At 46.4% G+C, this 13,567-nt stretch overlaps 1 protein-coding gene across 4 annotated transcripts in view; it reads left to right on the top strand.

Annotated features, from left to right (window-relative positions):
* GRHL2 (grainyhead like transcription factor 2) overlaps positions 1-13,567 on the top strand; it is a 155,842-nt gene that overhangs the window by 133,352 nt on the left and 8,923 nt on the right. For 2 of the 4 annotated variants that reach the window (XM_019810127.2, XM_019810132.2), the window contains exons 13-14: positions 2,797-2,891; positions 6,691-6,776. In XM_019810127.2, the coding sequence (XP_019665686.1) occupies positions 2,797-2,891; positions 6,691-6,776 (181 nt within the window). The remainder of the gene's footprint in view (positions 1-2,796; positions 2,892-6,690; positions 6,777-13,567) is intronic. The other 2 variants (XM_019810124.2, XM_034668387.1) reach the window with 2 other exon arrangements.

Below are 13,567 nucleotides of genomic sequence, written 5' to 3' on the forward strand. Positions count from 1 at the left end.
AGAAAACCGCTGGTTTCGGAACCCTCACACATCATGGGAGTGTGTCTGGTGATATTTCAGGCTATTTACTTGTTATTAACCTACTGGTCACTGGCAGTTGTGTGAATTGATTTTTAATCTTCTGCTCCCAAGGTGATGGTCACCCCATTTCCAAGACACAGTGGAATAACATGACCTGTTTTTATGATAAGGTAGTGAGGTGAAATCAGAGGGAAGAGTGCCCTAACAACTTATTACAACCGTGAACTGGGGCTTGAGTTTGGGTTTTCCTCAGGTTGTTTTCACAGTTTGACTTACTTGGGAATAAAAGAGAATGCTGACTCTTACTATCATTTCTTATACCGTCACATCGTCACCTCAGATTTATTGAGTGCCTTCATCGTGAGGTTGTCCCTCAGAGCTGCTTTCTCTAAACCGCTGTTTTACTTGTTAGCCACATCACCCTGCACTTATGCACATTGCGCCTGAGTTTGGTTTTCACTAAAATAGGGATAAGAGTAGCCCTTGCCCTGGCTGGCTCACACAGTGTTCCTGAGACCTAAGTGACCAAGAGATGAAAACTACTTTGTAAAATGTGAAGTCTTTTAAAAAACTGGTAGACCTTTTCAGAGCGCTTAGCATACGAGACGATAGATTAAAGCACTGTTGATTTAATAATTTAAACTATTAGAATTAATAGAAACACTTTCTGGACTGTCCATAGTTTTGTACCTTGTGCTCTTTGTACCACCGGACCCCACCACCAGCTTGACTTGAGAACTGACAAATAGCTTCTTTTTTTTTTTTTTTTTTTTTTAAGATTTTTTATTTATTTATTAGACAGAGACAGAGACAGCCAGCGAGAGAGGGAACACAAGCCGGGGGAGTGGGAGAGGAAGAAGCAGGCTCACAGCTGAGGAGCCTGACGTGGGGCTCGATCCCATAACGCCAGGATCATGCCCTGAGCCGAAGGCAGATGCTTAACCGCTGTGCCACCCAGGCGCCCCTGACAAATAGCTTCTTAATGACAATGTTGCCAGTGGGGAATTGTCTTTGAAGCAGGGTTTTGTATTGTCTTGGAAGCTTGGCACTAATGTAATGTCAGCCTCCCATGCAGGAAGTTTTTCTGACATGGGTCCTTAAATTGCACCAAAGTGGACTTTTTGCTCTCTGAGGGTACAGGGAAACTTTGGCATCTTTCAAGCTGTCTGCCATATTTCTTCTCCTTATCTCTCTTTCTCTAATCTCTCCGCCTTTATCATCACTGTCCCGGTCATATCTAACACTTTAGTAGCCCTTACGGTATATGCAGCAATCGTGTGAGTGGTTTACGTATGTCAAATATATTTAATTCTTTCAACAACCTCCTTTTAAAGACAAGGAATCTGAGGCTCAGGGCAGTTAAGGAACTTGTCCATGTGCCCATAGCTAGTAAATTATAAAGCAGGGGTTTAAACCAAAGTAGTCTGGACCCAGAGTTCATGTCTTAATAATTCTGCCGAACTGTCTGTCTGGCATTGCTTCCTGTGCCTAGTTCCAAGAATCTCCAAAGAGAGTAAAAATTTCTAAAAACCTGTCTATTCCTTTGAGGGCTTGAAGAATAGCAAGACTCCATTCAGGAACATTATCTCCTTGGTTAAGCCAGTTCAGGCTGCTCTAACAAAATACCACAAATNAGCCCACCATTGCCGGGGGGGGGGGCGGGGGGGGGGGGGGTGTTGCTTAAAACAACAGAAGTGTATTTCTCAGAGTTCTGGAGGCTGGAAGTATGAGATCAGGTGCCCATATGGTTGGTGTCTGGTCAGAACCGTCTTCTGGCTTACAGATGGCCATCTTCTCACTGTGTCCTCACATGGCAGTCCTTTCTTCTTAGGATGCTAATCCCATCATGGTGGCTCTACCTTCGTGTCCTAATTACCTTTCAAAGGCCTCACCCCTGATTAACATCTTACTGGATAGTGGGGTTTCAACATATGAATTTGGGAAGATACACACATGCAGCTCACAGCCCTCAGCACCAATGACTTCTATGACAGTCTGTGCTTCCAGTTTCCATTCCTCTCAAAGGCTCCTCCGCTTTCTTAGAGTACCCAGAATGGACAGGAACTTTGGGAGGAAATGCAGAACCACCAGCACTGGCTCAGGTGGTGACATGTGGGGACTCAACTCAGCACCATATGGAGTCCGGGGGATACTGAAAACCCCCTCCCAAGGAGGAGGGAAGGACTGGGCAGCCGAGTTCTGGGTCTCTGGAGAACTTTGACCGCTGCAGTCTCATCTGCTCCAACCAGATGGAGCCATAGAACAGCAGGAAGTCAGGGCAGCCTCAGGACTGAGAACCAGCCAGGGAGGCCCATCCCATTTCCAGAGGTCCCCACTGTGCCCTTAAGGGGCTGGCAAGAGAGTGTAGGACACTCAGGCCCTAACTAAATGGGAAGAGCTAATAACTTGGCGATCACACAGACCCCAGGGCTCACTCCTGTTATCCCCACCCCAGCCCTGATCTTTTGAGCAGGAAGAGGGTTAGGTGTAGGACAGAGTGGGTAAAACCCAGGGGTCTCATCTTTGTGGATCCATATGCAGTAATGGGCAATATGTCCTTGGTCCATGTGCTGAAGATATTGGCGTGTGTATTCTGCCCTAGACAGGGATGACTGGGGACCTGCAGGGGAGAAGAAGGAAGTTGCTGAGTGGATCCAGTTGTAGGGAGCTATGGATAGTACAAACAAAGGAAAAAGATCAGGCCAGACACATACACGAACCTTTCTTTTGACTTCCTGCATGCTTTACTTAACAATTTCTGCTCATCTTTTCTAGCAGCAGTGTCCTTGTTAAACGGATGTTCAGGCCCATGGAAGAGGAATTTGGTCCAGCACCTTCTAAGCAGATGAAAGAAGAAGGGATGAAGCGAGGTATCTCCCCTTGGGCATTGCAGGGTTACCCACCCTCCCATCATGAATGGTGGGGGCACTTCACACAGAAGACCGTGCAGCCCAGCCCAGACCCTGTGGTTCAGGGCTGGCCTGGGAATTGGTTACTGACCCAGGAAGTCCACAGTCTTCCCCTTCCCCTTCAGCCCTGTCCTTTTAAGCACCTTAAGCAAACATTTATTCTTTCTGGGCACTAGTTCTTTCCTTCGCCTTGGGAGAAAAGTAACGAGGGTACTGATCAGCCAGCAGTGAGGTCCGAGGTCAGAAAGAAACTCTTGTTACACAAGAGACAGTAATGTCTCAAAAGCAGCAGCAGCTGAGTATCGTTCCAGAGATGAAAACGACTCATCTCAGGCAGATAAATGAGCCTGTTTCTGACATCCCAACTTCTTCGCTTTTTCTCGGTCAAGGGCTTATTCCACTGCATCAAGAGAGTAAGAAACGAAGTGAGAGTGGGTCAGTGTTTTGTTCTGCCTTTTGATACTGTGCATGACTCACTGTCCTTCCTTGGAGGAAGAGGAAAGCGTGGGGAATGGCCATTTTCCCATCTGTCCTGCTTTGGCCAACACCAGGAGCTTCTAGAGATCTTAGACGTGCGGTACGGGACTTTCAGTGAGTCAGGCTACCATGTTACATATGTTCACCATCCACACAGACTTGAGTTTTTTGTTACCGAGAAATGGTATTTCTTTTCTCCTTGTTGTAACGGGATTTGCGTAATGGTCAAGAGCATCCCTTCTGTAGCCTTCCTCAGCCCTTCAGAGTTGTATGACCTTGGGGGGACCCTCTGCTCCTTCAAGTCCACATTGTAAAACAGGGATGACAAGGGTACCCACCTGTAGAGTTGCTGTGAGGATCGAGGAACTTCAGTGTATGTCAGACACTTCACCCAGGTGCCTAGCACATAGTAAGCACTCTGTTCACTATGATAGCTGTGGCTTTTATTATTAGGTCTGGATCTAGTTACCTCTGTTCATTGTGAATAAGTAATTAGTGTTTCAAAATGGAAAGAGCATACATACCTGGGTGGTGTTAATTACATTAGCAACATTTAAACCTTTAAAAGATTGACTTCACAGGCTTCCCATCAAATATTCAAGTGCGCTTTGAGCTTCGTTCTTGCATGCCTTTTCTATCACGTACTTTAGAATGAAGGCAGAGTTATATGGAAATCAAGAATCACACAGGCAAAAGTAATTGTAGCTTGCATCCATATTTAGTGCATGCTGGCTAGCCCAAAGGTTGTGTTTTTCAGATTATTTTGAGATGGTGAAGTCAGTACAAAAATTGCCACTGGGAATTTTATTGGGCTGTGACAAAAAGCAAGTCTATGGCCTTTGAAACATCTAAATCACAGAGACACACGAGGGCGCTGCAAGCTCCTGGGAGTGGCTTTCCCTTGGAAAAGGACAGTGTAGTTACTGAGCCCCTGGCCTGGAGCTCCCATTTGGAGCTGGTCTTTGACAAACAAGAGGAATCAGGGTCAGTGATGGTTCCCATTGTTTATTTATTAGAAGTTCTCCAGGAGAGAAAATGATTATAATTATCACCAAAGCCATTCTTTGTTGCTCTGCCTTTTAGCCACTTCTCTGGGTGGCTCCGTGGGAGTCACTTGGAGCCGGCCCCTGTGGCTGTCTGCCTTTCCCCCAGCGTCTGGGGCGCATGCTGGTCATCGTGGCTGTCGTTAGCAGAGTGATTCTTGTTCGTGCCCCGCACGGCCCCATGGTTCCCGAAGCTGCTGCCCCAGGCAAGCTGTGGGTGTGGGGATGCTGCCTTGCCTGGCCTCTTTCCCACAGCCTGTCCACATGCCACCAGACCGCCTCTAACCCCCGACAGTGACACCTGTAGTGAGGGTATCAGCCATACTATTTTAAAGACAAAGATTTTAAAAGAAAAAAAATGTGTAAATCCAATAGAAGCAGTACTCATTTTAATAGAACACGTTTGGGGTTTCCTTAGGGTCAGTCTGCTGGAAATGACATTTTTCTATTGGGGTTTGCAGGAGGAGCTTGTAGAATGTTCGCTGTAATAGCCACCCTTTTTTTCAATTTAATTGTCCTCATCTAGTTGTAACTGAAGTCCTCTGGTCTAATTGTTTCTCATTGTGCCACTAACCTTGAGTCCTCTTATAATGCCATTGGGCCACTAGATCGTTTCAGCTGAAATGGAGACTATAAATATTCCTCCAGGGGACTAAATTTTGAAATCTTTGGAGTCACTTTCAATCTGTTTATTTAATTGGTAGTTTATCTTTGTACTTGGTAAAGAGAAGAAACTTTGCAATACTTAAGGTTTTTTTTTCTCTTTTGTGTCATACACTAACTGAACATCTGCCCGCGGAAAGAGAATGTAGGCAGAACCCTTGTGTGCCCATGTAGACTTTGCCTTTATGAAGCAGGCAGCTTTAATGAAGTCCCTGGGCACTGGGGAGAAGTGGGGGAAGGGGCAGGAGTTTGAGTTAGAGCTGGTTTCAGTTTCCAGGTCCAACTTCATTCTTTCAGCTTGGTGGTGACTGTAGCTCCGTTGGTACCTGACCCTGGTCGGAGGCTCAGTAGGGTCTCTTGGCTGCACATTGTTCCTGTAGTAGCCAGGCAGATGGGGCTGCAGCTTTGGCCCTTTTCTTTCCCTCTGAAGTTAGAACCAGAAGCCACATCATTGGAAGAGGGAGAGAGAAAGCGCAGTCAGCTCATGGGGGCTGGAGGGTTGCATGTGAATGGCAGTTCCAGATCTTTCTGAGAGCTAACCTTCTGTGCAGTTGCTGTAAGGAAGGGTATCCCCTGAGACTGTCTTCTCTCTGATGGTGTGTGGGGTCGTTACCATCTCCCCTAGTCTGTGCATTATCAACTTGAGACTGTTATGTTACAGACAAATGAGCACAAAGTCGCATTCCCTTTCACTGAGGGCACTAGAACCACAATAGGTGCTTCATAATGGCATCCACTGATTGAGGAGCGGTGCTTGCTTTGTGCTGGGCACGGTGCTCAGCGCCCCACGTGGATGCTATTCATTTAACCCCCACAGCAACCCCGTGAGGTAGATGATGATATTATCCCCGTTGTCCATGGAAGAGCAGCGCTTGGAGAAGTTGAAACAAGCAGGGCCCCACGGCAGGCTGACCTGGGGTCAAAGCCAGGCATGTTGTACTCCAGGTCCTCAGCTTCTCCCTCGTGCCTCTGACATGGCCTGGCTCCCTCCCGCGCCCATGCACCGTTGGTCTGTCTGCCTGTCCTCTCACTCCACCTTCCCACCTCTGAAAAGCTCAGGCCCCTGTGAGCACTCTCTTGTGTCCTTTTCCTTCTGAATTTGTCCAACCCCATCTGGCTGGCTGCTTATTTGAGGAATGCCTGCCTCTTTAAGGGATGACGAATTCCTTAAGGTCAGACTGTGTTTTAATTCACTTCTGGCACACAGCCTAATGGGTATTTGGCAATATTTGTTGAATGACCAAATGAATAAATAGAAGACAGAGGTCGCAGGAAGAGCTGTTCTAAGGAGATGATGGGCCCACCTTGAGAAATTCCAGTGTGCACAGTGTGGGAAAGCATCACAGTCCGTTAAGTGTGACTCGTCCGTTCACTCCCTCGAAGGGCCCCCGGGCCCCTGGCTGCCGGTCGACTGTGGAGGTGCGGCAGTCACACCTGTAGGAGTCGTCTGGGTCATCTGGGGTCTGCGACCTTGCAGATGTTGTCAGCCTCTGACATGTGTGTGATAGGGAGCAGCCTGGCAGTGGTGGTGGCTGTGTGGGCGCCTCAGTCACGCCTCCCCTCTGCTTCTCTTTCAGTGCTGTTGTACGTGCGGAAGGAGACGGACGATGTGTTCGATGCTTTGATGTTGAAGTCCCCCACGGTGAAGGGCCTGATGGAAGCGGTAAGCAGCAGAGCCTTCCAGCCTCCAGGAGACCTGCCTGTGTTCTCCGGAGCTAGAGTCCATTTGATAACATGCAGCCTTCGAGATGGCTCTGGAATGAGCTTTATAAAGAAAAAGAAAAACAGCTTTATGGAAACACTGATCTCCACAGCATTGTGGCTTATTAGCATTTTAGGAGAAGGAAACTTTGAAAAACTGCCAATTCCCTGCCAGTTTAAGACTAATCAGAGTAAGATGCATAGAGGAAGGTTCATCTGTGAGTTTCCATTTGTCTCTTTGTGTGAAACCAAATTAGATATGTTTAACTTCCAAATATGCACAGAACAAAAACAATTAGGAAGTATCTTGCTAGCTGTGATAGTGTAATCCAAAATAAAAATATGACCTCTTTTGGTTAAGAAACACACACATACATATATTTATTGCTGGGAAACGGTGATTTCAGTAAGATTCTGAAGTCCCTCCCTCCCTTCCCATTCCTGGTTTAGTCTAGCATCATGGAACCTGGGCTCAGGAGAAGTTATTTTATATTTTATCCATATGTTATCCATCTGAATATGACTTTAATATGACTCTACTTTGAATATTTGTACCTCCCACTTTTTTTCCTGTACAACGATGTTGTAGAAGATCTGGGTATTTTATGGTCATGGAGACAACAGGACTGCCAAGGGACAGTCCAGAATCACTTGTGGGTCTGCAAAACTGCTATGTTGGAGCAGCATCTTGGGTTGTGGGGCAAAATGTTAAAATGTACAGGATAGGACCTAGAAGTGGAATAATACAGTATGTGGTCTTTTGTGGTTGGTTTCTCTCACTGAGCATAATGTTTCAAACGTGCTATAGTATAATCAGTACTTCATTCTTTTTTTATCACTAATAATATTCCATTGCATGGATATACCACATTTTGTTTTTCCAAACTTGCCGGCTGATAGACATTTGGGGTTTTTCCACCCTCTGGGTGTTGTGAATGCTGCTACTGTGAACACGTACAAGTTCTCTTTGAACCCTTGTTTTCAGCCACTGAGTAACCACTGCCTGCACTCCCCCACCACAGCAGAGTCGAGCTTGTGATCTCTTAGGGGAACTTGTTACACTTTCCTTGCTTTGCTGAGCTGTGGGTGTGGGGAGAGTGGTGCGAGTATCCTTTGGCCTAGGTATCCTTTGACCTTGCTAGGCCGGGGAGAGATCAGGTTGGCTCTGGGCAGATGCCTTCGGGCAGGTCTGGCTTCATCTCCCCTTTGTTAAACCTGGAAAGAAAAGGTTTTATTGAGGCACCAACACAAGCTATCTCCTTGCTTCTTGAGTGGGTCATATGGGCAAGCAGGGCCAGAGACACTTCTTCTGGATTCTCAGGTGACATGGTCTGCCGGTGAGCTGCAAATGAATGACACCAGCAGCCCATGCAATTTGGGGGTGGCCTCCAAGGACAACGGGTTCTATTTAAGCGAAGACTTGAGCGCACCGTGAAGTAAGAAGGCAGGACACCGTAGTTGTACGCTAGGTTTCTGCAGGGCCTCCATTGGGTAAGAAACAGCTGTCTCCAAGGCATGTGTTCTCTGAGGACCAGCGCCTCACTAGTGTGTGGCATTTACCGTCCTGACACTTACCAGCACGCACATGGAGAGACAGCCTTGTGAGCCAGCACGTGGGCTTCGGGCTCAGAAACCCACGTGTAGATCCTGACTAGCTCTGACTAGCTGGACAAGCTTCTTAACCTCTCTTCATCCTTCAAATGGAAATCATAATAGTACCTACCTCACAGGATTGCTGTGGGGGTGAAATGAGACACCACACAGAGAACTCTCTGTCTGGTTCCTAAGTACCCGATAAGGTTAGATTTTTGTTATCAAACCATTCTTCTGAGTAGAAATCAGGGCTAGCAAAGATCGTGTGAACACTTCCTCCTTTTCCTCAGATTTTGGTTTTCTCAAATAATCAGCTCCTTTATAGACATGGTCTAAAAGATGGAAAGTTTTTTTGGCTCATGATTCCATTCTGTAATTTTCCACTAACCTGGCATTTTAGTGGAGGCATGGAGCTATGGAAATGGCGCGGGTAACTGTGTCAGAAACTCTGGACGTTGTGTGGGGAGTTCCCCTTCTGGAGCCTGGAGACAGAAAGCTGCTCCCAAGGAATGATCTTTATGCCCTACAGTCCAAAACCCCACATTAAGCAAAACTTCCAAATGAGAAAGCAATGTGACTCTGGTCTCTATGCTTTGTTTCAAAATAACATCATTGTTGGAGGCGGGGGGGATATTTTTTAACAACTTAAAACTGCATACAAAAAAAAATCCTAACTTTTAAGAAAATCTGTTTAATCAAGGGACATTGTACTTGACTTCAAGCCATCACTTTGAACCCTGTCAGTGGTTGAAAGTGGCTTTCTATAAAAGCACAGTCTCCCACTCACTGTGGACCCTGCAGGTACTGTGGGCCTAGGATGTTGCTTCTCTAAGTGGGGGATTCCATTGGATTCTCCTAGGGTGCTTTCCCGTGATGCCATCCAGGAACCTTACACTTGACCTTCAGAATCGGGCTCTCTGCGGTGGGGTCAGGAATCAGCATTGGTAGGTAGCAAACTCCTTGGTTGACCTGAAATTACACTAATGTTTGGGAGCCACTACCTGGTGTGTACGTTGGCTGGGAACTGATATTAGGGTCAGATTCTGCCTTAAGGTCTTATGTGCATATTTGCCTCAAATGGGAATAATCCCCCTCATTATCCTCTTTTGGGGCCAGAGTTCCTGCAGAAGTGGCTCTGAGCAGGGGAGTGGCCCTGCAGGGTATTTCATGCATGTAGACCCACCTCTGTGGATTTTGGGAATTGGCCTGGGTCTAGGATACTTCCTTCATCCTCCATCAAAGGTGTGGGAAGACCACATCCTTTCTGTGTTGAGGAAGGTGCTCACAGTCTTCCAGGGAGAGCAGACCTCATGATTCCAAATGAGAAAGTGTGTCTTGTGTAAAGTAGGTGTGTGTCTTGCAGTTGTTTTTGAAATAGGAACACCTGCTTCATATCAACATTCACATTGTCTTATTCCCCTTGTGAACTAGTCTTTGAAAGGTTGGCTGTGCCTCACCTTCCTCATCTGTAAATTGGAGTCATTAAGAGCATGGATGAGTTAGCACAGTGCTCCGGAGCTTTATCTGAGCAGGTGATGGCAATGACAGTGATGGTGCAGCTGCTCCTACAGCAGGAAGACTTGGTTGCTTTCCACTGGAGAAACTTCTCTGACTTCTGCTGTTAAACTCAAATCCCCTATCCTCAGCCAAGCATTATTTAGATGTAGGGGGATAAAGAGCCACCCAAAAAGTTACACATTTTTTTTCTTTAAAAAAAAATAATTATCAGCAACCAGTGGTGTAGTGTTGATTGATCACAGAGACAGACTAGAACAGCATTGCCACCCTTCCTTCAGGTGTGAGCGGGGGTCTGGGTCCGGCCAGCTCACTGAGCAGTTTGGAGATGGTGACGGTGCTTCTCCAGCCCACAAAGACTTCCTAGAGTCTGTAGGTTGGTTCACTCAACAGGATGGAGTAGTTCTGTTATCTAGAAAGCGGGTTGTTTTTATGCTCAGCAGACATTGTAGTCTCCCTTGAGATGCTGCGAGTGAGTTTGCCTTAATTAAAGGGTCACACTTTCCCCCAGAAGCTCGTGCATAGCAGCGCGCCCAGGAAAGAATGGGCTGGTAAATGAGATTGAGCTCCAGTCACAACTCTGTCATCTCGCACGTGGCACTCTCAGAATCGTTGGTGTCCTTCCTCACAAAATGTGGACCATGCCTACCTTGAAGAATTGTTTTATTTGTACTTCCCTTGACCTCTCACTGTCTTAGAAAGAACTCTTGACCACAACAAAGAGGAATGGAATTATTGTTTAATCTCTGCCGTATTGGGTCACTTGTCTACAGGACTGGATAATTCTTCTTCTTTTACTGGTCCTGAACCTCCCACACCTTTATTTCACATGCCACAAAATCATTATCCATACAGATGTAGACACTTGATAGGAAAAGAAAAATAGTTCTCTGTCAGCAGATGTTAGCGAATGTTCCCACACCCAGTATCATTTGGATGAAGTAGACTGTTTCTTTTGTTGTCTGCACGTTTGGTATCATGTCAACCAAGCCACTTATATAACTTTGATAATGCACTTTGGCTTCTTTATTCTTATAGTTGGGCTTTATTTATTTTTTTAAGATTTATTTATTTATTTTGAGAGAGAGAGAGCACAAGCGAGAGGAGCAGAGAGAGAAGGAGAGAGAATGTCAAGTAGATGCGCTGTGCACTGAGCCCAACGTAGGGCTCGATCTCATAACGCTGAGATCACAGCCTGAGCCAAAACCAAGAGTTGGACACTTAGCCGATTGCACCACCCAGGCGCCCTTATAATTAGGTTTTTTTTTTAATTTTAATTTTTTTAAAAGATTTTATTTATTTATTTCACAGAGATAGAGACAGCCAGTGAGAGAGGGAACACAAGTGGGGGGAGTGGGAGAGGAAGAAGCAGGCTCCCAATGCAGGAGCCTGATGTGGGGCTTGATCCCAGAACGCCAGGATCACGCCCTGAGCCAAAGGCAGATGCTTAGCGACTGTGCCACCCACACGCCCCTATAATTAGTTTTTAAACTTGATTACAGACAAGGATTTGGTAGTGATGATGGTGGTAGGAGAGGTGACATGACTTTTCAGTTTTTTTGGCTTTTCTGAGTGATTTTACTTAGTAATGCTACACATGAATCTTCAGCTGCTGCAGCCTCCTTGCTAGTCCCCGAGCCCCCAAGGTTACTCATACCTCAGGGCCTTTGTACCTGTTGCTCCTTCTGCCAGGAGTGTTCTTCCTCCATGTGAACAAGGCTCACTCCCTTATTTCCATCAGGCCTCTGCTCACATGGCCCTTGCTGAGACAGGCCTTATCATAACCACCTACAGAAATGGCATCTCTCTCACTGTTCCTTCACCATGCTTTGCTTTATTTCATAGCACCAATCACTACTTGACCTATTTAGCATTTGCTAGACATTTATTTTTTTTCTCCTCCCTGGTAGAGTGTAGAGCTCGTGAGCACAGGGACTTTGTGTCTTCTGTGTATCTCCAGGTCCTTGAGCGTAAATATTTGACTGAACCAAACCAGCATGCTGAGTGCTGCGGGTGGCGTGATTTCACGTGCATTGCTGCATTTGATCCTTACAATACCCCTGTGAATGTGGCAGCACAAGTATCATCATCACCACCTTACAGAGGTGGAGACTGAGGCCCAGGAAGGGGGTTTCTCAAGGTCTGATAGCTCCACAGAGTGGCGAAGCCAACTTAAACCCTCGAGCAGTTTAAGTCCAGTGAGAGTGATGTCCACATATGGAAAGTTATTTCAAGAAGAATAAACTTTCCAGGTCACAGCTCACCACAACTGAAGGAAAGAAGAGAGGCAACAAGAAACCATCAGGCAAGAAGTAGTATGTGTAGGGGTTGATCCCACACAGTCAGAGTTCAAATCCTGGCTGACACTTTGCATGGTGTGACTTTGGGCAAGTTACTCAACCTCTCTGTACCCCAGTTTCATCATTTCTGAAATGAGGATGATAATAACATGGGATATTATTATTAGGATAATGATAAAATGACATCTGGGGTTGTTGTGAAGATTAACTGAGTTCATGGCATTTAAAAGCAGCATATAGAAATCCTCCATATATAGAGGGTAGGTGGGTACATATGTACGTACACAGGAGATGACTGCAAGCACTATGGGTAGGGAGGCAGGCTGAGATTCCGCCGAGCCACAGGGGCTAGAGAATAGGGTAGCGATGTTCTCTGTTGGTGCAGCTAGCTGATGCACACAAGGGAAGAGTTTGCTCATGGACCCGGTAGCATGCCTTCAATTCAATGGAGTTGTTCATGCGTGGAGTAAAGGCCATTACTCCCTGATCCTCTTGACAGGTCACACACAGCCACTGAAGAAGTGTCTGCCAGCAAGAGTCCCCTCCTTCTGAAATGCGTGTCTTAGAGCCCACACTGAACTGTTTATAAATCCGAATAAAAGTCACTGGTCTCCAAAGCAGGCTGTTCTGTTAGATGTTTCTAGATAAGGCAGACTGAGTCCTACGCTGGCGAATACCAGTGGGAGTCTCTAAGTTCTGCCTATCACATACCTGAGGCGTCTGGGCAAAGAGAACGCTCCACAAAAGAAAAGTCTAAAAATTACAGATCGTCAGACAACCAATAACACATTGATGAGAATGTCCAAGACCTAGGATCCTCCTGGGTGTAAAGGAAGTTTTTCGGGTCTTTAAAAATATCAATAATCGGTTTTAAAAAAATTATGAAAGTGGATCATTGTTTCAGATACATTGAAAAGCAGAAATTAAAAAGCAGGCTCTCCTACTAATTCCCCCATTCGAGAAAACCATGGCGTGGCACGTATTTTCCGTGCAGAGAAAGGAGGGTTTATGGGCGATATCCTCCAGGTCCCAGGCAGGAGGCCTCCTTCTGTAACCCGCTGACAGATGGCCAGCTTCTTCCACATGATATCCTGCACAGTCGCACTTCTTTTCCAGGGTTCTGAGTTTGGCAAGCACGCTTCCTTGCTGGCATGGAGGCAGAGGACGCCGTGTCAGTATGGCCCGTTAGCAAGCTGCCTCTGCCTTTGCCTTTGCCAGTTGCACGGAGGGCACAGCTTTGCCTTTCAGCCCCACGTGTGTCCATTTTCTCTAAGCGTTCCGAGTCTGAAACCAGACTGCCAGATTGTTACCTTCCAGTCTGTCACTGCCACTTACTAGTGGGCAT

The sequence above is a fragment of the Ailuropoda melanoleuca genome, chromosome 9 (genome assembly GCF_002007445.2).
Source record: "Ailuropoda melanoleuca isolate Jingjing chromosome 9, ASM200744v2, whole genome shotgun sequence".
Classification (NCBI taxonomy): domain Eukaryota; kingdom Metazoa; phylum Chordata; class Mammalia; order Carnivora; family Ursidae; genus Ailuropoda; species Ailuropoda melanoleuca.